General features: G+C 33.7%; 1 protein-coding gene across 5 annotated transcripts in view; it reads right to left on the minus strand.

The window, feature by feature from the left end:
- Positions 1 to 25091, minus strand: part of PACRG (parkin coregulated) — a 210793-nt gene that overhangs the window by 155339 nt on the left and 30363 nt on the right. For all 5 annotated transcript variants that reach the window (XM_064708672.1, XM_064708675.1, XM_064708673.1 and 2 more), the window contains exon 3: positions 7961 to 8095. In XM_064708672.1, the coding sequence (XP_064564742.1) occupies positions 7961 to 8095 (135 nt within the window). The remainder of the gene's footprint in view (positions 1 to 7960; positions 8096 to 25091) is intronic.

Raw genomic sequence — 25091 nt, forward strand, 5'->3', positions numbered from 1 at the left:
TTCTTCTAAGACCTGCACTTCTATTATAATACTTTTTCAACAGAAAATTAAATCTAGCATAGTGCTTTTGAAAAGTAAGGTTTGAATAGGATACATTTATTTGGAATTAGCATTATTAGTGGTGGGATCAAATCAACACAGAAATTTCAAACTTGAGAAACCTACTGTTGCAATATTTCTGTGACTGTATGTACCATGAAATGGAAACTGGAAGTACCCAGAATTACTCAACAACTTAAAAAATGTTGCCTTAATTGAAGGACATCAGCTTGGTACCATATTTTAGTCTGTAAATTATTAAACTGAAGATGATTAAACTTAGCCATGTCACATAAAATGCTAGAGTCAATATAAATAGTGACTTTTGAAAAAATCCAAACACAAATGTATTACATATAAATATAAAATTAACACATTGTTAAATATAAATGTTATTAGATCAAAACTAACACTGCCTTAGATTTAAGACAGAGATTAAGACAGTTGATCAAAAATAGATTCCTGTGAGCATTATAAACTAAAAACTTAATAGATCACAGGAAAATTTGTAATATCATAGGAAGAAAAAGGGAGAGGATGATGAATAATATTTACATCTGACAACAATGATCCCATTCTATTGCAGTCAATGGAAATTTTGTTTTATTTGCTAGAAAATATTTTGCATTCTCTCTTTTTATGACCTAGGGTTATAGAGTGGGTGTATGTATAGCACTATCTAACATTTCTTAAGAAATTTAAAGGAGTTTTCATTAAATGAAAGCCAGGTCATATCATTAAGATGTGCCTATTTCTTAGTATTCTGCATTTAAAATCAAAACAAGAATAGTCTTGTGATGGAAATTTTTAGCACTGTCTAAGAAAAAGTCGCATGCACATCAGCCGAGACAACACTTTTGGTAGTGATTAGTTGGGTACTAATACCACACTAATACCATAAAGAATGATGAGCGACATTTACCTAAACATGATTGTTTATGCAAAGTATTGGCTTGTGCTTCCTTCAGTAAGCCATAGTATACAGGTTATTAGTAACTACCAAATTAAGATCATACAACTGAGCATTACTATTTTTAGTTTAAAGCTGAATAATTCTTTCTTGCTACCATGCCACACAGTTTGCTCTATTACTGTCTTCATAGAAAACTGAGGCTTTTACTTTCCTTTAAAAAAAAAATACCAGTATCCAAACTATTAATTTGCACTATATCAGTTGTTGTGGGTTTTTTTCCTCACAGGCAGCATTTAAAATTTGCTTCTTCAAGAGTTTACTTATTTACCTCAATTCATACTTCTAGCTTCTCTAAATTATTATGTATTATTTTTAGCTTAATAAATTCTTGCTTTCAGTTGCCTTTTCTTGAATCCACACTGCAATTTTCAGTTATACCAACACACTCATATTGGAGACAGGCTTATTAATGATCACTGGAATGATGGTAAAAAAGGAGCCCTCTGGGAAAGATAAACAGAGGTCAATTGCAGCAGAAAACTGAACTATTGCTTAAAACATGAAGAGATTAAATAAAATATAATCTAACACCATTCTGTGCTGTTCCAACTGTGTCTGTGCATGATACATGACCTTTCCTCTTTCTACATAACCTTGCAAAAAGCTGTAATTCTGCAGGACAACACTTGTGGAGGATTTACCAGTTTTTTTTACAGCGTCCTCTCAACATCTTTCACTAAGATATTAAATACAGTTTAACAAAAAGTGGATGCATAAAAAATCTGTCTCTATCTGAAAATAAATTTTAAAGAAGTATTAATTTTCACAGCACTTTGTTCTCTTTGCTTTCAGGTGTCAGAGGCTGCAATTCCACAAACAACTAATCTAGCAGCTCATGACTGCTGAAAACAACAGTTTTGAAATCCCTCAACTCTCTCACATTTTTCACTGTACTCTGCTACTGTTTCTCTCTTCTTCACCAACACTCAGCATTAGCACTCATGGATTGTCATATAATCAAAGTTTCCAGGACTAAGAACGTGTAGCTTATCAAGAAAAAACACACCCACCTTCTTTTCCTGAGTTAGTGAGATAAAATTACCCAAAGAGGGCTCTGATAAATGTCAGTGCCAGTGTCAAGCATGCTTCAGAAATAGAAAGTAGAAGAGGTGAAGCAAAGTTGAACCTCCCCCTTAGATAGGAACAAGCTTAAAATCCCTCAACTTCTTCAATTACATCTTGAATTACACAAATTGCAAGATGACAGTATAATAACGGGGTCATTCTTTAGGGTAAATGCGCTCCATACAATTACTTTTAATTTATTTGGAGATTTGAACTTTGGAAAATGTTACCCAATTTTACTTGATACTACATAGTAAATAACATACAGTGTGTATTCATCTAGTTTAATGACAAAACAATGCTACAAAAATGAAAAATGCAAATACATTAATTGAAAGCTCTGCAAATGAAAACGTCTCCTCTCTGACTATATTGGTTGATATAAAGAAAGTATTTTCTCTCTTGTAAAACTTATTCCTCAAGCAAGCAAAAAAGACTACACTTCCCAGAAATAAAACAAAATTTAAAACCAAGTCATTTTATAGAGAAAACCCCAAAACAAAGTCCAACGTCCAAACCAACTAAGCAAAACAAAACCAAAACCACCACCACAACACACAAACAAAAACTTTTTATCTTAGTGCTGGATATAGGTAGCAGCTCAATCATAGAAGTTCAGAATTCTATGTAAACTAGTATACAACATACTAATAAAAACTGTACTTTGGGAAGTTCAAATCATTTGTACTCCTTACCACTAAAAACAACTTTCAGTAGTAGGTGAAAGGAGAAAGTGTACGTGCATTCGTAATTCATGATGTTGAAGGCAGATCTCTTTCTTTCAGCCCTGCATTTAGTTTACATCACAAAGAAATAAATTTGCTACCATATCTTATACTAGATGCTGAAAAAAAAATTAACTGTGTAGGAAAGAGCAGATGAAGAGAAACTAAAATGGCAGAAGTAATATCCTTAGTGAATACAGAGAATCTGGGAGAAAAACCCCAAAAATAGAAATCATATTCATGTTGACATTTTGCTTAAAAAGTTTGAGTTTTTGAATTTGGCTTTCATTTCTCTGAAATTGCTACAATTCTTTTGAAGAATAGAAGCTTTTTTTACTCCTGCATAATAACTTGCATAATTAACTCCACTCCCTAAAAAATAATTTTTCAAACATTCTGATGACTTTCCATTTAATACAGAGAGACTGCATTTCAAACACATACTTTATAATTCAGAAACAGTTCCTTGGTTTTATCAACTTTCTTAGTCAAAGGTTTAATTGCATTCTGACCTTTTTTAATTTAGTATCGTATATTTAAAAATGGACGTCCTTTTCAGACCTGAACTATGAGCTTTTATTATTCATAGCTTGGTATGAGATTGTGCAAAAGAATGTATTAATACATTTTGAAATAAAATTGCAATATACATAAGCCAGAAAAGAACTATGGGATCCCACAAAAGTAGTCAAAAGACTTATAAATATTTTAGTATATTCTTTCGATATAAAGTTCACTTTCTAATATTATCTAATTCTAAATTAACAACAATTTACATTCTCAAGTTTTACATTTAATACACATTAGAAATACTTTTTCAAACCATGCCATTATTATTCATTCTCTCTTAGTGGAAAAAATCAAATGCTTCCTATTTGGAAAGATCTTTGAACATTTGTTCAATAACTCAACAAAGGAGTTGTTTATTTCCAGATCTTAAAAACTACTTTGCAAAAGAAATATGAACATTAAATATTTGCAGAAATTTTAAGGCATTGGTATATATACAGTTCTCTTTTTGATTACCAAGGAAGGATAAAACAAAATAGATATTAAAACGTTACATTGAGCATACGCTACTTACCAACGAATTTACTGACTGCTAGCACATGCCCTGAAAGGGGATGAAACATCTGGAATTATTTTGAAATTATTTTATTAATTTAATTGCAATCAAAGCCACAAATTTGTGTAGCGAGTTATGTCTTGTATGTCTTGTTTTCACAGACATAACTAACAAATTATAATCATTATCTATAATCACTTTATCACAATGACAAAATGACAACTTCTCTCCAGATTTGAAAACAAACATTAGGAACCCCAAAACAATCAATGACATATTCTTTCAGAAATAAATGTGATTATATCCTGTAGAACCACATAATCTTGCTTTGGCATTATCAGAGGTTTTTTATTTTTTTTTTCCCCCTCTGGAAAAAAAATTGGCATTCTTTAAAACCAGCTTCAATTTCCTGTTCTCGTCTATAATAAAACCAGCTTCAATGTCCTGTTCTTGTAAGTGTATATTATCTTTTTACATTTTTCTTCCATTAGGTTGAAACAGGTTTATTTAAACTTACAACAATAGTAAAACTTACCAGCCAGTATGACAGCATTACAGAAATATTCAAAGAGATGCCTGTCTACAAGTAGAGACTTAGTCTCAAAATTCACCAAGAGCACACATATTTCTAAAATTATCTAGTGAGGTCTGATTTGCTTTGTTCCCTTTTTTTAAGAAAAGACACCAAGGTAAACATCATGATTTATCTGCACAGTTTAATTTTGTTTATGCTTAGGATTAATTTGGTGCAAGAATGCCTCTTTCTAAATTTAGCACATTTTGGAAACGATTAAGCTATATAGCAACAGAAAAGCACTATTATTTCAGAATTATATTCAACACATACAGTTACTCAGAAACAGTTCTATACATTTCCTGAAGTTAAATTTATATTTCATCTAGGTCCACAGTTACACATAGTCAGCCCTTACAGGTAATAATTAATCATGGGCTTAAAATTATAGATATGCAGAACTGTCACAATATCAACAGTCATTTGTGTAAATTTTTTGGTACATATTAACCAAATACAATTAATGTATATTAAAGCATTTCAGATTCTCCTGTTCTTTCTAAAAATTACTGTATTCTGTCCAAAGAATTACAGCATAATGAACAAGTGTTTGAAGTGCTAAAAAAATAAAAGTCTGACAATTACAGTTTTGATTCAGTAATTATAAAAACATGCAAAGAAGCAAATAAAATACAGCTGTGTATTTTGCAGGAAAGAACAAAATCCTATAGTATTTTCCTTTCCTAGTAAAAAAAAAATCAGGTTGAGGCCCTCCTGCATTTTCTCTCATGCACCATTTGATAGACAAACTAACAAGAGTGAAACCAACTACGATATACATTATAACTAAACAGAGGAAAAATCCTCTCTCAACATAAAACATTGATATTGGACAATTACAGCAGGATTAAAATATCATTGTTACAATTCATTTTTTCTTTTTATCATTCCACTTGATCATGATTCGTGCAAATAAGTATACTTCAGCCAAGCTTTTATAGAACATTTGCCTTAACACATTTCGTAAGTAAAATATCTTTTCAACTGTTATGAATTTAGCAGTATTGAGTAAGATATATCACTAAAAGTTAACTTCTTTAATTAGATATACAACTAATGAACTGATGAAAATTAGCCATTAGATGTCTTTTGAGTAGTGCAACTCTGTCCTTATTATAACAAGTGAAAAATATAGACCTTACTTTATCTGTACCTTGAAGTACCACGTAATGATGAACAACATTCTCATCCTTTTGCAGCTCTGGGCAGCTTCTAAGACTTCAGAAGGTATCTAATACAAAGTTTGAACTGGGAAATGCCAGTTTGCCTGTTTCATGTACTTAAACTGCACAGTAATCAATAACAGTTGCATGTCAAACTAAACAATAGTCTCAGATAACTCTATACCTCGGTGTTGTTGAGAGCCTGCCTGCCACAGAACTCACTCAGGATTGATTTGTGACTAAATTGAGTGGCATGGAATAAGGGAAATAAGGTTGAATCTGAACCTGCACTAATTACAGGAATGGAATAGTCCAGTACTATGCTCCTTACTTGCATTCATGCTGAAGTTCTGATATTTTTTCTCAAAAGAAAGGATTAGCAGAATAGCAAAAACAAGTCTTGCATGACATTTCAGTCCTACATTGCACAAGCTAAAAGCCAGTGTTTTACTGAAGTAGGTGGTCATTAGGTCTAGAAGACTGCAAATTGTGTTAAGAAAAAATACATGCGGAATCTTTGACTAGAGACTCTGCTGTTGTGACTGTCCAAGGCAGTATGATATCAATTAAAACTACCAGATATAGAAATCAAACACTTTAGCATGCATCTGTGGTTGGAAGGCTTGCAGGTAAGTTAGCAAGCTGAAGTGACCCATAAGGATCATCAAATACAACTCCTTTCTCCTCACAGTACTACCTAAATCTAAATCATATGACTAAGAACTTTTTCCAGAAACTAACAAGCACTTCCCTGGGGAATCTGTTCCAGTGATCAACTACCCTCTCAATGAAAAACCTTTTCCTAATGTCCCATTTGAACTTCTTATGCAGCTCCATTTAATTTCCTGATGTCCTAAGTCAACTAAGCAGTCACTAGCATCATCTAGTGGAATGCCAGTCCAGCAGTATTTCTGTACCTCTCAGTTTGATTTTGAGAAATTAGAAATTAAAAAGCCTCAAGATGAAAATTAAATTCTGCAGATTTTTTTGCAGTTATTTGAAAATCACCCCTGGGTCTTACCTGGTGATGAAAGATCAGAGTGCAGGCTTAAGTTGTAAGCCTGTGAGTTCTAGTCCAACAAGGGAATTTCTAGTATTGCCTGAAGCCCAATTGCACTGGAATCTCACCTCAATTGTGGGTAAAGTATTTTGGGACTGAGATTCCCTTTGCTGCATAAACTATTAATTATTCTTTGTGCTGATTCAAAACCTCTGTAGGCAACAAAAATGTAGCACAAATCTTTCTTCTGTATTTCAATAAGCAAAAGAGCTACCTTAAAAATTTAGTTACTATCAAATATCGTACTGCTTACCACACTACAGAGCCAATCCTGTTTGCTTCATTACAAGCAGAATCAATTATAAGATTGCAAAATTCCTCCTTTTAGCGACGACTTAACATAGCTTTACATTTAATTTGGTATCATGTTTTTGACATGAAAAATTATAAACATTTTACAAATCTGACACATTTTGTTCATGCATAGCATGTTCATTTTCTGTAACTAACATGGCTTCCAGCAAAATCTTTTTCTAGTCCAATAAATGAGACAAAAAATAAAGTAATTCACGATAACCAAAATAATTAAATAGTAGGAAGAGGTTAAAGATCAGCATTCATTTTTAAAATTAAATTTAAAAGTCTGCAGTAGTTACTTAGAAGATTGGCAAGTTTTACAAATAACGTCACCAAGCATTTTAGAGAGAAACACAGCCGCATTAGAATAGAGTCATTAGGCAATACATTTATTTTGAAGCCAATTAACCTTTTGTCAGAGAAATGTCGGAGCTGTAATGGTTTCAGCAGTGGAGGTCAGCCTGTAACAGAGGCACGTATGACAGCGATTTCGCTGTCTGACATATGCTGGAGACTCAGAGTACGGCCGTGGAATGAGAATCTGCCTTCGTTTGTATTCTGCTCTGCATTTTCAGGGAGCAGACAATCTTGACCTATCCATTTAGGTAATTAAAGCTTCTATTTGGAAGTGTCCTGCAGGAAGGTGAAATCTGGGGAGATAAATGGCTGCTGCTCACTGTATCCAGCCACTTCCATCATTTGATGGACTGCCTGAAACAGGCTGCATTGCCAAGTCCTCATAAAAATAGAGATGAATTGGGCAGGAGACAATTCTCTAAGGCAAAGCAACTCTGTCATCTTCCTTTTTGCAGCATATAATTTAATTGTTAGCCAAGGCAGACAGCTGACTCAGGGGCCGTTCTCTAATGACTTTCCCACCATCTTCCACTTGCTAAGAAATTATTTCAGTGTATTTACTTGCAAGCTAACTTTGTTGGACAATGAGAGATGTCACTTCAATAAGCTCAGCTGGTTGTCACAGCTGTGCCAGGACTTACCTTCCAGGCGATTTTGTTTCCTCCACACTCATGCTGAACAGCAATTGGAAAGTCTCCTCTCTCATAAAACTTGCGAAAAGCTGTGTGTTTTGCTGGTCTTTCTTTTACTGATCCTGCAGGTGGGGGCCCTCTTACCTTAAAAAGAAAAAAAAACAAAAAAACCCTTCACAGTTTAGTGGTAAAATATTTCTAGAAAAAGTCTAAAGCCTAGCTTAAAATATATATAAAAGAAGAATAATAGTGATCTCCCAAATTATAGTTTGCTTTCTTCTTTACATGCTAAACTTCACTTCTTTGAAATACACTTTGGTAATGATCTACAGGTTTTGTTAACTGCTTTTTTTTTTTTTTTGCCACTTTCAGATTATTCCATAAAATCTGGCTATATTTTAAAGTAGATCTTTCTATTATCATAACATTTTTTAGCAAAACCAAAACACCAAGAAGGTAGTCACATTAATAGTAGAAGTTGTAGGGAAATTAAGTATTTCTCCTTTTTCTGTTTCTTTCTAGAAGTAATTTGACTTGATTTTCAACTAATATTACTGTTTACACCTTCCACTGTCTTTCGCTAGTCATTAGGTAACGAGATTAGGAAATCTCTTTTAGCATATCCCTTCCCTAAATGCTATGGATTTGGTTTTCAGATGACTTCCAGTCCTTCAGTATTGATGGCTGAAGCAGGGGAAAGAATGAAGGTCTTTTGCTCAGACCTCTCTTGTCTGCCTGTGAGGAAATTTGTTTTAGCTCCACTTAGTTCCTTATCTGAGCTATTGCTGGTTTAGCATATGGCATAGTCTGAACAACAGTCCAATTCCAAAATGCTCATGCTGGAACCTTTTTCTCAAACATAGTAGTAACAGCAACTAACAATTGGCACTGTGATAATAGAATTTCAAGTACTTAAAAGAAATCTATTGTTTAAGCCAATTAACAAAGCTAATCTCAAATGCTAAGAGAGTCTAAGAGAGCTAAATAATCTCATATGCCTTTGACAACTGATTCTTCACTGTGAAACTCCATTGCTGTACATCTGGGATAAGAACTTCCTACAATTCTCTGCATGTTTCTTTTGTTAAAAATGCTAAAATGTGTCATTTTCAAAAAAAAAAAAAAAAGAAAAAAAAAGGGGGAACAGCTTCAATGATCATAAACCATACCCAGTATTTAGTATTCTATTTTTCTTCAGTGACCCTTACATTAGTTTCTAGCAGACATCCAGCTTTCCAGTGAACAGAATGTAAATTTGTTACATCCTCTTTTTCATTTGGGCTATTCTGTAATTTAACTCTGCTAACTACAGATCTAAATTTGACTTGGCACTTTTTTTCCCCAAAGTGTTTTCACATAATTTTCCACTGGCCTAGGTAGAGGAGTCCACTATTGATATGCCTGCACTGTACTTTTCTAAAAATTGCTTCAACTAGGGCTACTAAACTGTGACCTGTTGTTGCATATTGCTGTCCCTGATAGACCATGACCAGTGAAAACAAATTTGATATGCACAGCTGTAACGTTGTTTAGTAACCACATCTGCAGCAGTTGAGAGTAATACTCAAAGAAAATAATTTCTAACCAATGTAAAGAAACTTCCACTTGCTGTTCTGCAGAGGAACAGTTTGTTCTATGCCACCAGTGTAAGTACTTTCACTTGGTTTTTTGTGGGTTATTTTTTTTGCTTGTGTGTTTTGGGGTTTTTTTGTTTTGTTTTGGTGGTTGTTTTTTTGTTGTTGTTGTTGTTGTTGTTTGGATTTTCTTCCCTTTTCTCATTTGAGGCAAGTCTCAAAGTCTTTGAGGCCACTGGAAAAGCACTTCTGTTCTTTTGTATGTTATTCACAAACAGGTCTTTCATATATCCTTTAAAACATTATTTTCTGTACAGTATCAGAGGTCACTGTTAGATTTTATCTTAAATTATTGATGAAGAATATGTTGTCTTGATTGCATGAGATACAATCTGAATTCTTTGTAGCAGACCACCATAATTAGAGGTACCTAATGCAATCTCAAATTACATCTTTTCTGATACCAGACAGTCTCTTCTTCCCAACTCATGTCAGTAAATTTGATATGAGCCTTTTCCTACTGCACTTTACAAATTTTCTAGAAAATATGTTTATGTTTATTAAACTTCTACCTATTCTTTATCCAGGAACAAAGATACTAGAAGGACTAAAGATATGTTGGTATCAAACCCCTTTGTTGTGCATTGTCCTTACATGAAGGTTTTGAAGCTCCCTCTTAGCCTGCTCTGATCTGCCATCTCAAAAAAAGGCAGTGGTAGAATTATTAAAGGTCCACAAGAGGACGATGACTGAAGGTAAATAACAGAATAAAGTGAGAAAATTATTACTATGGAAGAATAAAATAAAGAACTATAAAATCATGACATTATGAAGAAGGTGATAAGGGCAGATTTTCGACTATCTCCTCCAGTAAAAGGATGGGACATAAAAATAACATCTAGTCAGTAAGAAGTTTGGAACAAACAAGCATTTATGTATTCATGCAGAAAATAGTGGATTTATGGAACTCCTGGCCAAAAGTCAGCGTTGAAAATACTAAAAGTTTCTGTACATTCAAGCTGTGATTGGAAGAGTTGATGAAAAAGGAATCCTTTCAAGTTGACTAAATCCTTATTATCAGGAATCATAAATACAGTGAGTATTATTTTTCATGTGATAGGGTCTGTTTGGTAGATCTCTCAGCCTTACATTTAGTCTCATGGTGATATCACATTGGCATCTTATAGTTATCCATTGATTAACTGCCACAGCAAGTATTTTTTTCAGATGATGAGCTCAATGTCATTAATATAGTTTCTTGCCATTAGTTTTAGGTACATTATGTTGTACTTTTTACTATAATATTTAATTACATTTCTATTACATCAGTTCTCAAAGGCTTCCACTTGTATCTGTCACACCATGATTTTCATCTCTTTTAATAACAACTCCAAACATTATGTCAACTATAAATTTCATTATCCAATCCTGATTTTTTCAATGAAAATAATTAAATAATTAATCATTCCTAAAACCAAATATTAAGAAGTTCCATTAATAAATTTCATCTATTATCATATCTCTCATTTCAATATTACATGCCATTATTGTCTGCACTTGAATATGGACATTTTTACCCTCCAAACTCCTCTTGCACTGTATAACTACCAAAGTACTGTGTACAGCTGGAGATGTAGCAGTGTACCAAATACTTGAAAGTAGTGTCAACAGAGAGAGCTGTTGTTTTTCTCCTTTGTCTTAAAGATGCTTTTCTTGTCAGATTGGTCTGCAATAGATAAAGAAACCTCTAAATACCTGGAAGAGCAACTGACTTCAAAGCAATGAAATGATCAAGACAGAAATAAGCCTAACATCTATCTAGAACAAAGAACTATTAGCAATCAGGAAGACAGCGGAACTCTCCCTGCATTGAAGATACAGTCATGTGGCATGACTGAAGAGTACTATTGTGCTCTCCTTTATTTAATGAAGACAACTGGTTTCATTTGTATCTGACAAAACCTAGGTTATGAGACCCTTGCTAGAGTGGCTGCACTGAGCCACTACTGCTCACCTTTTGCAAACAGTTTCTTTTCCTTCCATCCTTCATTACTATGGAGACCACCATGGAGCACCATTCTCTAATGCAAACACTGTTTGGGGTCATTCTAGCTGTGCACAATATGCCTGAGGAAAAGTTTATATACATGATTTCCTCTTCCACTTTTTTCCAATTCCTGATCTAAGCCTGGATCACATGATCCCTATTGGCCTCTCTCAGCTGAGGCTTCTCAGTGATTTTATGTAGCTAAGTGAAATACACAAAAACTAATCAGACAATGCTTTTCTTTGGTATAATGAGTTCTGCCTTCTTACATTTTATATTGTTATAATTACTGATAAAAAGGTCATTCTGAAAGTATTCCATTTATTAGAAAAATAGCAACAAATACTATCTTCTTCAAGTTAATAAAAATGTTTCATTGCAATATAGTGAGAAAGATTAAGATTAGAGTTCCAGTTAATTAAAGGCTAATATTCATGATGGCAAAGTATATGAAGCAATAAACAGATTCTGAGGCTCGTTAAATGCCAAAGAGAAGTTGAAGGGTTTGATAATTGCAAAACTAATTTATTGTAATTCTATGCCATTGAACTATGTGACAAGATAAAAGATGCAAGTCATTAAGCAAAAAAGAGAGAAAGACCATATTTCCTTCATTGATTCATGGACATTGAAAGCCATTCTACCAGGTTGCAGTCTTAAACTTTTCAGCTATGGCACAGTAGTACAATGACTAAGAAAAATTATTTTAAACCAGGTTTAAATAGTGATTAATATTTGGAGATTGAATTTTGTTCATTTTCTGAGTGTCAAACTGCATGCACACTCAAGGACCTAAACATGTCTGTTTAGGACAACTGGCCATTTTTGTGAAAACTAAGACTAGTTTCATGAGCAGTTTAAGCAAAACAAAAACTAGACTGAGATCCTACTGTTCTTACATAAAAATTCATGTCTTGTATATAAAAAAAAGGACAAGTGATGCAATCAATTTTAGTAAGATTTTTCTTATTAACCCAGACTAATGCATTTAGAAGAAAGAAATGATTACCACTTCTTGTCTGCCAAGATTCTTACAGGAAAATTGGAATTTAACCCTAGCCTTTCATATTTTCTCCTCACAAAAATATTTCATTAAATTTATTTTTGAAGCTACAGGAATCAAAAATTATATGACTACTCACCTGTCTTACCTAAAAAAGATTTCCTTGAAAATATATGCCATTTTATCACCTTGAAGAATGAGATTTTCAAAATAAAACCATAAATTCCCATTCTTTGTATTCAAACGAAAAAAAAATTATGTGTACAAAATTGCACTGTAATCACAGAACAGAATTTACTAATGTCTTTTGTCTCAGGGAGATGTCAAGGTGACGGCATTAAAGAAATGTTTGTGTAACCACTGACAAACTCTTTGTCTCATCCTCCCCTTGTACTGGTGTTAAACTTTGCTAATGCAGCATAGTTCAACTGGAAATCCACTTACTTCGACATGGGAAAGATCAGCATTCATTTCCTTGTGTACTGGTGCCAAAGCTGCAGCCAAATCCTAACGTCAATGTCAAACAAAATGCAATATCTATGAAATAAGTCCAACTATGCAATGAAGAATACTCAAGCTATCAGGAGTATTCAAAAATAAAGACCAAATAACATACCTAGCACTATTCAGGGCCATGTTGACACCCAAAACTTTACTAGAACTGTCAACCGCAGGGTCTTCATTGTCGTAGTGTGATAAAGCTCTTATCTTGGCTGGACAGGCGCTGACACAACACTGCCTACGTACAACTCATGCCCAATGAACAGGCTGAGGTGCAAAAGCTATGAACCACAGTTTGTGCTTTTGGTGTCAGCCCACACAAAAGCACCCTACATGTTTCTACATTTGTAACACAGACAATCCCATCATCAAAGCAGTCTCATCAATAACCCATCAAGATTTTGGCAGTTACCTAGCAACACAACAGAACAATAGGGTGATAATAGTTTTTGGTGACATCCACAGAGTTTTGAATAAACAGAGTAGCAGTACTAAAGATTTGGAAACACTAATCTTAGCAAGTGTTAACAATCAGAACCTCATCTAGGCAACCCCAAGAGTGTCTGCTCTGACTGGTAATAAGCAGCAAAGCCTGTCCTGCTCTTCTTAATTTACTGATCCTAATTTGATTAAACTGACTTAGGTGGTTAATACATTCTGCAATCATGTTTTGATTTTGCTATGCAGTCATACCAAAAATTGAATGAGAAACTTCAAATGACAGGAGAGGCACAGTAAGATGTCCCAGTAGGTACTGCTGAGTTCCACATTAATTCTTTTTATTTAATATCAATATCACAAGCATTCAATATCAAAAGAACATGATCATTCAACATGTATCAGATAAAAGCTTTTTCTATCCAAAAGGAAACAGGGAGATAGTCCTTCAAATGTGCCACTCTTGATATGCTTTAAATGGTGCCACATCTAATGCTTAGAAGCTGCTTCTGGGGCTATTCCACAAATCTGGACAACAGATCAAAGCCCATCTCACAACTTCAAAAGTCAAATTGAAAAAAATCAATTCTACGACCCCCAAATGAAAGTACTGATAGGTCAGCAAACATGACAAAAGCTTCCAAAGCACTACCACTTGAAAGAAAAATTAGGCACGTGATTTTGTACAAAGATACTATATCTTGTTATTGCCTTGAGACACTACAGACTGTAAGACAAGCTGCATGCAGAATTACTCTATTTTACCACCTCAAGAAATGTTATTTTTGATTGGGGAAGAGATAAGCTGTTTCAATAAGACAGATGTGCTTATGTTATAAACTGCTCTACAGCACTTTGTACTTGGAAGTTCCTTCATCTCTTATTCTCTACTGGAATATAATGTAATTATTTAATATAATTTAAATTTCTCTCCTGATGTTTGCCAAGCAATTTCTTTTGATGCAAAGGGAGAAGAGTGATAACTGCTAATATATTTCTCTTCTAATATATTTCTTTCCTTCCAGTCCAGATGAATATAATTCTGCTCTGTTAGTTTCACAAAGCTTTCCAGTGCATCAATTGCACTAAATCTGGCAGCCTTCTAAATTTTTCCTGATAGCTATTTTAATGTAGGGCAGGTTCTTTTACTTTCAGTGCTACTGTTGCTCATAAGGTATTTATTAACCTGCAAAGATATCTATCCTTTTTGCAGGGACAACTGATCAATTGATTTCTTTGATGTTAGGTTCAAATCATTCCCTCACAGGAAGAATGCTAGTAGGAAACAAATAGTTTTTAATTCATATCGTATGCAGTTGAAAACATTTTAACAATCTCCACTTATCTGCTTGGCATATAGGTAAAAAGAAAATCTCCCAAGAAGAGTTAAATTTTCCTTGGTGAAAGAGTCAATTTTGTCTCATAAGTCAAATTTGTAGGATGCAAGTGAAAAGGAGCTCTCACAGAATATTTCTTCACAGATACTGATAGTAGCTGGGTTGTGACTTTGAAGGGAAAAATGTATCTTTCAAAACTCACAATGCTCTTACTTTCATAATTTTGGTATTTTAAATGCTTTTCATATTGGCAAAAGCAGGATTAATCACTTTTTGTAGCAACTGATATTCCCCAAATATTTTGTGTCAATCTCCCTAACTACCTAGACTGTTTGCAACCCCTTTACCTGACATATAATTATTCATGCCTAAAAGTAATGATAAAGTTTTATTCTATTGATGTTAATAATTCCAGAAGAGCTGGAAGTTATACTGTTATTGAAGTATACTAAATCTGCATGGAAATACATGAATCTGGACCAGAATATATGAAACATTAAAAAACCCAACATTTTACTCTGTAGGATCCTATTACCATTTCTATTTATTGACTACAGCTGTTCCTCATACTGAAGCTCTTATGCAGCATCTTTAATCCATACAGCATTGTTACTGTAGGCTAAATCAATCTGCTGCATATCCAGGGCAATGAGGATTCTGTGGTCTCTTTGAGGTCTGAAAGATACAGAGGACCATTTTGTTAAGTTAAAAAACCCCTTACATAAAGTTATCATCTTCATACTTTTTAGCTTGGCAGTCATACGCTGACATTTGTTAATCATCAGTGACAAGTTTTAAATAAACTGTCCAGTGTCATGTCCTAAGCTTTTATTTCAGAATTGTTCAATTTATGTATGCTATGACTTCAGAAATGGCTTAAACTCAATTTAATTGTTTTTTTCCTTAAGACCTTTTCTGAAGCCCTGCCCCCTCTTTTTCTTTCCTGAAACTGCTTCAGAAGTATCACAAAGTAATGTACTGTGAATTTTACCATGATTCTTTAATAGACTGTTTGGGAAGAAGCTGATAATAACTCTTTGGGAATCATAATGTCTCAGGTGTGTAGTGAAGTACAGCTAGATTAACTCTTGTTAAACGTCAAAGCCTGCCCCATTTCTAAAAATCTTACTATTGTTTTTTGTGCGCCATTTTTTCCATCATGCTGTCAAAAATGCCTTAAAATATTACAAATCTCACTCTTTTCAGTAAGCTGATTAGACTGGAGAGTACTGACAGGGGTTTTGGGCTTTGTTCTTTTTTTTCCATTTTGCAAAGGATTCTGAGACACAGATTCCTTTTAGCATTGTGATCATTCAGAGCCATGGGCTGTCCAACTGCTTCAGCCATAATTTCCTCAGTTTCTTTCCACATAAGATAATTATATCTTAAAATGTCACTTTAGCAGCTTTCCTGCTAGCCTTCTTGTCCTATATATTTATGTGATTAGAGATTCAGCTAGGCATAATTTTCTTTCATTATAGCATATATCTTTTACTCCAATTAGACTTGAAATAATACAGAAGATAGACCTAAGTTTTTCTATGGTTGACAGGAATAGTCTCAGGAATATTTTTTTGCACAGGAAGGCATATTTTATATAGCTAGTCAAAATATGGTTTTTAAAAGTTTGAGAGCTCATTCCATTCTTTACACTCAAAGTATCCCCACAGCAGATGCAAAGCTTTTTTCTTCCTCTGCCAGAAAATACGATCATCTACCTATTTTCTTTTCCTCATCATGATTATTTCCTTTCCTCTGCTTATACTCCTCATAATCTCCAAAGCTGACTGCTAGGGTGCTAGCAGGAGCAGAATCTCATCCTTGCCCAGTTTTGAGCTTAGCAGGAAGCATGAAGATTTTCTTGGGTGAAACTCAAAGTTCAGAAACAGGGCACCTTCAGCATATATTATTAGCAAAGTAAGACTTCACCTTAACTACCTAGAGAGTGATCATATAAAACTTAATGAAAATTTCAATTTCTTGGTGATTTGAAGATTCTAAAAAATTAACAAGGATCATTTTTACTTAGAAGAAACTGAAAAGTATCCATAATGTGCAGAATAAAAATTATTCTTTTAGACGTTATGCCATTTCTCAGTCAAATTATGTCTAATTCATCCAATTTTCTTGTGTTGTAACCTACACATTTATACTCAATTCAGTTTAAACTGACACCACTAATTTACAGTGTACAGACTCCTTACAGAAGTGGTGTGGTAGAAAAAAAGAGAATGCCTTATCCATGGGACTTAAATATATTGGGATGCTATTTCCTAGCACATTTTGATGCAGTTTTACTCAGGATATATGGTATTCTGAGCAGAGATTGGAATGAAGCTATCTAATTTCAATGGGACTGCTCTAATCAATTTATTTAAATCTTATTTCTCATATGTGGCTCTAGAACCCTTGAAAACATTGTTTTAGTTGAAACCATATCCCAAATGCACATATTTCAGTGCTATAACTGAAAAAATCTAAGATTTTCATAGTAAAGATGAGTGTCTTGACCTCCACAGTATGAAATAGGACACCAGTTATTGAGAAATGTATTTCTGAAATTTATCAAAGAAATTTAAAATAATTAAAAAGCCAAAGTAAATTAAGGTGGAACTATGATGAAATTGCGCTACATAGCATCTAGGAAAGGGCATTAATAATAAAACTATTAATAAAACTCCCAAATGAAAATTTGTATCAATATTGTACAGGTACATCGAAGTAAAATATTACTGTCTTCATACATTAATCAAAAGTAATTGTTCTAAAAACCCCACAACTCACAACTATGCCCATTAAGAGTTCAAAAGTATACATTATAGCTTAGAGTGATAAATAGGTTACTTACTAATGTTGATAATTAGCAATAGGAAACTTTCACTGGACATTTTTTTTTATTGACTGCTAGCTCCTTAAGGAGGACTAGAGTGCATCAGAAAATCTAGTTCTGTGAGCAACAACTGCTACAAATACACAGAACAATGCAACACAGAAAAAAATCTTTTTTGATTTTCACTGAACTTCTTGGAAAATAGGCAGAGTCTCAAGGAATCGTATTCTTTGTATGCTTAATATAATTTCCATTAAATTACACTATAATTACAGAATCATTACCACCACTTTTTAAGGACAATATAAAAAAGACTATATATTGATAGATTTAAACACCCCCAACCAGACAAGAACAAGTATACAAAATATGCAAACCGTATAATTTATAGTAAATTTGGATATAATGTGGCAATAAGAAACAGTCAGCTGTGTTAGCTAACATATAAATGTGATGCCAAACATACCCAAGGGGAACCCTCTGGCTATGGGGAAAAGGTCATCAACAAAATGTCACATTCCTCCTATCAAAAAAGCTGGGATGATGACCTGTTTCTTCCAAGGAGCAATAGCACCACTGATTTCAGAACCCAGACATGCATTAGAAGGATGAGCACATCAGCTTAAGGCATGGATACTACAAAGCTTGTGTGTATAAATTTCAATAGTTTGACTATTGGGCATAAGCAACAATAATTCCATAATTTGACTCTAATGGATAAATATCTTCTTATCTAGACTGATCTTTTTATCAGACTGCTATGACTTTAATTAAATGAATCACAAATTCCTGGTTTCACACACAGTATCTTTCTATAGCTCAAAGAAATTGCATATGCTGGTGCATATACAACTTTTCCCTGGAGGCTTTGCTATAAAATCTCAGTGCAGCAAGTGATGGAGAATGCAGGTGACCTAGGCTGTAATTCAGATTAAACAGCGTTTATTTATTGTGCTATTAGATGCAATCCTTGTTTATAAAGCTTTTTTTTATTAAAGAGTTTTAAGTACTTTATTATTCAAATTTACATTTTGCCAGAAAGTTCAGACTCTCTTTTCCTGAGACATATTTGGACTATCAATTGCTTCAATTATTTGTTTGGGGCGTCATTTCTTAACAGGTACTTATGTCTACTCTAATTCTGTAAAGCCTTGTAGCCTCTCAGAACAGCATCTCTTAGATAATTAATTTTAAACTCTCAGTTTGAAATTCAAGACAGAAATCATTCTTTAAAGACCATGCCAAATAAAGTAAAAACATTTTAAAGAAATCAACCAGTCGTTAGGAAAAACAAAATTCCAGAAGTTTCCATTTTCAGTATCACAAAGCGTAATTCCATTGGAACGTAGCAGACTCTTGAGGCAAGATAGAAAAGATAGGGGAAACACAGTTAAAATAATCTAGCTGTAAAATGAAGTTAAGAGAAAAGGAAGTAGCTTTTTAAGTGCCAGAACAGAAATATGAATAATTTTACTCCATATAAGTTGCAAGAGAATCAATCAAAAAAACCAGAAGAGCTTCTCAGAAAGCAGCTCTTCCCGTGAACATAGAAAAGCAAGAATTATGGCTCTGAGACATAGAAGTTTTTAAAATTATTTTCCTTCGATCTCACCATACCATTTTTCCATATACAACTGAAAAGTAAAGGAAAAAAAGAAAAAAAAAAGAAAACGTAAAAAGCCTTCATGATTATGAAAAAGGCTTTTCCAATATAGAAAAATGAAGGGACTGTTTGAAGAAGCATTGAAAACAGTGTTCCAAAAGATGTGACGTTCCCCCTCAGTTTAGAGTATTTATGACTTTTTCAACATAGTCAGCAATTTTCCTGGTGGTCATTTGAACAAATTATCTTTTAATGTCCATCTTGCTGCTAGATATAAATATGGACACCAGGATAAAGACTGAAAGGCATCTGGCTATTCTGAACATTGCATAGCTTGCTGTCACGAGGCTACATATGCCATTTTTTCTGTCAGAGGAGCCAGTTTCCAGGAAGCTAACACGGATACTGAAATATAACTGGAAATTTGAACATGATTCTCTACATGGCAAAATTTAAATTTTCATAGTTTTCTCCATCTGTCTGTGTAGAAAAAAAATGCTCTTTCCATTAAAGAGTAAAAAGCACAGCTGAAACACCAGCAGAGTGACAACTGGAAACTAGTAGTAAGACATTAGGCTTCATCCATCTTCTCTTCTGAACTCACTCAGCTTACAAGATAAGCAGAGGAGTGAGTTCTTTACAGAACTGAGGATCAGGACTGTCGTAATTGAACATTATGCATTAATAATCATTGTAAAGCCACTTAGGATTTGTAGTAAAAAATTTGTTCCTAACATATTAAATTTTTTTATTAGCTCTATTTTTCTTGACAAATGCAATCAACATATATAGAATCTAGCAGCAAGATTGGGTGAATCTCCTTCAGTTCTGTAACAGAAACTGCAACTTCAAAGTTCAACAGAAATTGAGGAAAACACTTGGCAATTTTATTTGATACATATCAATTACACCATCTCAGAAAGAAAAGATGGCTGGGGAATTGTGAAGTAAAAATGTGAGACAGGTGAGCAATAACCATTATTTACTTACCAGATTTATTAACCTTTTAAGAGGAAATTAATTTTGAGCTATACAGTATTTGCCAGTTCAGCTGTCAACTGAGACCAACTAATAATAACACTGATGGAAGTCAGAATAAAGTACTGCAGCTAATCATAGAATAGAATCACAAAATCACTGAGGTAGGAGAAGATCCCAAAGATCATTGAGTCCTATCCTTAACACTGCACTTCCAACACCACCACTAAACCATGTCCCTAAGTGCCCATACCTTCCTGTTCTTTCACTACTACATTCCAGGTATGCTGATGCAACCACTTCCCTGGGCAGCCTGTTCCAGGACTTTACAACCTTTTTGGTGAAAAAAGGTTTCCTCATATTCAATACAAACCTCCCCGGTGCAATTTGTTTCCCCTTGTTCTATACCTTTTAACTTGGGAGAAGAGACTGACCTGACTACACCCTCCTTTCAGGTAGAGAGTGATAAGGTCTCTCCTAAGCCTCCTTTTAGTTTTTAATTTTACTGGCTACAAATATTTAGCTCAGTTTTTCTATCCTTTTTTTTCATATTGAATTCTCAACAAATTCACATGGAAATTGTTTCTAATAAGAAGGAGTGCTAACATTTACATTTCTGGGACAATTTCTTTCTGTGAAAAAGAACTGTAAGGTACCCATCCATCTAACAAGAACTCTCTTGATGAATTTACTGGAGATTACCAGAAACAATGAAAAAACTCCAGCTGGTCATATATTACCATTTTGCATTTTATGTGCCCAAGAACTTGCAATCTCACATTTTATTTTCCATTTCAAAATAACCATAATTGTAACTTACTCTTCAAAGTCTTCAATGTAGTGATTCTGCTCTCAATTATACTTTCTTTTCCAAAAGAAAAGATGGTCTCCCAATGGATGGTTAACTAAGATGGATTGAGAAGACTACTTAGAAGGTTTACCTAATTGAAACTGTGCTTTATTATAAACCAAATGACCACTTTAAAAATACACTACCAAACTGCTTCAAATATTTACACAACAAATCAGTACAATAAAAAAAGTGAGGGAATTCAGATAGTCTCATAAAAATTTTTGAAACAATAGAAGGTAAACAGATTTAAACTCATTGAGCAAATTTCCTGCTATGAATTATTTCCTTTATTCCTGAAAAAAAAAGGCTCTAAAATTTCAGGTTTCTGTAATCAGTCACCTTTTACTTTATATTTATCAATCAAAATACTTTCAGCTAGCAATAAAAGAAGGAAGAAATTAATTATAGGGTTATTGGTAAAATCACAGCTTCATAAAATCTCAACAAAAGATGCTTAGGATTATACAGTGTTGCCATAAAAAGAAGCTGCAAAGATGCACAGGCGGAGCATGCAATCAGAAAAAAACCTAATTTGCAAAATAAGGCCAGATTGTAACCAGCTTAGTAAAAACATTGATATCAGATGCTGGAGTTTGCAATAAAGGGTCTTTGAAAGGATTAAAGAGGCTATAAGAGATTAGCAAACTAATCACAGATGATATTGGCACAAATCAGATATCAGATACCATATATTAAAATATTTAGATATGTCTTCTTTAGAAACATGAAGCCCTAACAGCTCAAAAAAACCCCAAAAAAACCCAGAAAAATGCATGTACCTAATAAAAACCAGCATTTTGAAAACCTAGTGAGGTGCCATTAGAAAATCCACTTCAAGGACAGTTCAAAGCTGAATAAATGGAGGGTTCCAAGCATCTAAAATGACATAAAGAAGTTTATTTTCTATCTGTACTCATAATTTTATTCTGTCCTATTAAAATAGCTATTTTAGCATATCCTTTGTCAGGCCTTTCTTACTGAGATGCAGAAAAAAACCCATAAACCCTCTTCCTGCATCCCCCCAGATGGGTTGCAGAACAAGTGTCATCCCACTAGTAGGCAACCAGTTATCAAAATCAAGAGCACCTACATAAAAAACAGCAAACATTCAGTTGTCACTTTTCTTTAGACACTTGATGAACATGATCTAATACTGAAAGAATATGGAAGAAATTTCAAAGAAGTTTACATATATTTTTAAAAAATTAAATAAATGAAATAGGCAAAAAAAGTGCAATTAGCCAAACAAATTTTAAAAAGCCAATGCCAAAAAATATGGTTCAGCTTTTTAGTGAATTTGCCAGTTTCAACAGATAAGAAGAAAAAGAGAGAATGCACTCATAAAACTATGGGTTCTGTGAAGATAAAAACCATGTTGAGTAACTGCACAGCAAATTCAGGAAAGCAAAATTAGAGCAATGACAGACATAGATGACAGGTAAAACTTATTTTCAAAACTACAGAAAATATTAACATCTAAAATCTTAACAGTAACTATAGCTTGGTGATATAACTTTTGGTCAAATAAAGACCAAAAGTTATTTCAGTTTGCTTACAAGTTATGCAAAGAGAAGTTACCCCTCAATAATACTAATGATACCTTTGCCGCCTTTTTTCTCATGTATTTTCTCTTTCAACTCCAGAAGGGTCATTATCTATCATGTCAGCCTATGAACTGGATTGAACATAATGAAACTGCAGAAAAACTGAATCAGAGTAAAATATTCTCACATAGGGACAAAGACTAAACAAAAAAAAAAATATTAGCAATTACCACTATGGATGGATATTTCCATACCATTTCTGTAGCTTTCTCAGAATATTCTGCCCAAATATTCCACCAAGCTCTGTAGTCTTCTGTTTCAGTGAAACAATTATCTTCAAATATTTATATCATGTGCATAAGATGCATTAAAGCTTTTAAAGGTACAGATACAAAAACCTTGAGCTTCTTATTTTATTGTACAATGTCATCAGCTGATCCTATACTTCTACTATGGCTTCTAGTGATAATGTGCTATGAATTTACAACTACACCATTAAGAATAGTACAGTAATGCACATTTTTCAAAGACTCTAAAGCCATAGAGATAAGGAAATATCAGAAAACAAGGAAGTTAGCCTTTCTCTGGCTTGCTTTCTTTTCACTTACAGGAAGAAACTGATCCAGAAGGCAAGTATTACTAAAATTTTATGGTGTTTAATACCTTAGCATTTCTGCACGCTAAGGAATAAACTCAGGAACATGACTGTACATAATTTTGATGCTGAGAAACAAACTATTGTGAAAATCAAATACATTGTCACAAATATTTGCTCCAATGCAAACGAAGTATAAAGCTGTGACTAATTTTAGAGAATGACAGATTATGCTGAGTTGGAAGGGACCCATAAGTATCATCAAGTCCAACTCTCAGCCAGAACATTTCCCAGAAACACACCACGTTCCTGAGAGCATTGTCCAAACACTTCTTGAACTCTGTCAGGCTTGGTGCTGTGACCACTTCCTTGAAGAAAATTCCAGTGCTCAAATTTGAAGAAAATCTTCTCCTAACATTGCAAAAGCAATGATTGTTTTAAAATCAGAAATGTTGCAGTAATTATTATTGATGCCATATGACTGAAACCGCCTGAAATGTGGTATTCTGATAAACAGTCAAGACTGAAGAATTGTGGTATGACTGATCTATGCCGTGTCTTCTCCACCTACATCTTCATTGATTCATTAGTTCCATGGGGCTTGCTGTAGCCAAAGCAGGAAGGAAACATGGAATAATGAAATAGTATTGCAAAATAAACCTCTTTAGTAAAACAGCTTAAAGCCATTTTAACTAATGATCAATAAATAACATTTTCACAGGAAAAATACAAGAATTGGAAATGTTGACAGTGATTTTTTGAAAACAGCTCAGAAAACGAATGGTACTATTATGACAGAAAGGAAGAATATCTAACCTGGGGTTATTCCCAAAAATTCTCATGAATGAGAGATAACAGTAAAAACTAACACAATAACTAGATTAACATTCTTCTGAAAAAGGTATTTCTAAAGAAAAAATGAGAGCCTTAAATAATCTGATAGCAATATAAGAGAAATTACTGAGAATGTTAACCTTCTGAGAAATAGATTATTTCCTAACAGAAAAAAAGCGAAAACAAAATTTGATTATCCACGAAACAGTAAATATGGGGAAAAGATACAAAATAAATTAAATGCTTATCAGTGTAATAGTTTTGCTGCTTTTAGTTAATGACACTGAAAATACTACATGATATCCAACACACTAGTCTACGTACCGTAGTGCACTAAGAATGGAAAAATAAAAAAGTATTTAACTACATAATGAAAACAACAGAGAATAAACAATGCAGAGATATTCTGTGCAGTATAAATTATATTGTAAACTATATCACAAAGCAACTGTGATGAATGTAGAACTATGATGAATGTGGAACTTTGTGAGAAAGAAAATGCATGCACATACAGCCCAAACATTTTTGCCCCATACATCCAGGTAGAACACCAAGTAAAAACTCAATGTATCACAAAGAAGGAAAAAATAATCAAGAATCCTCTAGAGGATAAAAAATTAATTCTAAATATAATTCTAAATATAATAAATATATATAGTTTAATAAAGAACTAATCCTAACAGGCCTTTACTTTTTTTTTTTTTTTAATTTTTAGATGTAATTATAGAAAAGCCTACACTTTGGAGCCTTAGCTCCATTGCCTGAAGTAGGAAATCATGAGTCCCAGTGTATTTTTGAGGGGTTACTATCAAGTGCAAGCTTCAATAGTGGCTTTGCTATCACAACATTCCTGAGCAACAAGTTGACCTAACATCTCACCACTGCTTAAAGTTTCCTTCTCCTCCACTCCCCAGTGCCTGACATACATTCCCAACATCGGACTTTTACTGGGTGATGTGCCTGTGAGTGTTCCCTGAACTGATACATCTGAATAATTTCATAG

This window comes from Zonotrichia leucophrys, chromosome 3 (assembly GCF_028769735.1).
Source record: "Zonotrichia leucophrys gambelii isolate GWCS_2022_RI chromosome 3, RI_Zleu_2.0, whole genome shotgun sequence".
Lineage (NCBI taxonomy): Eukaryota > Metazoa > Chordata > Aves > Passeriformes > Passerellidae > Zonotrichia > Zonotrichia leucophrys.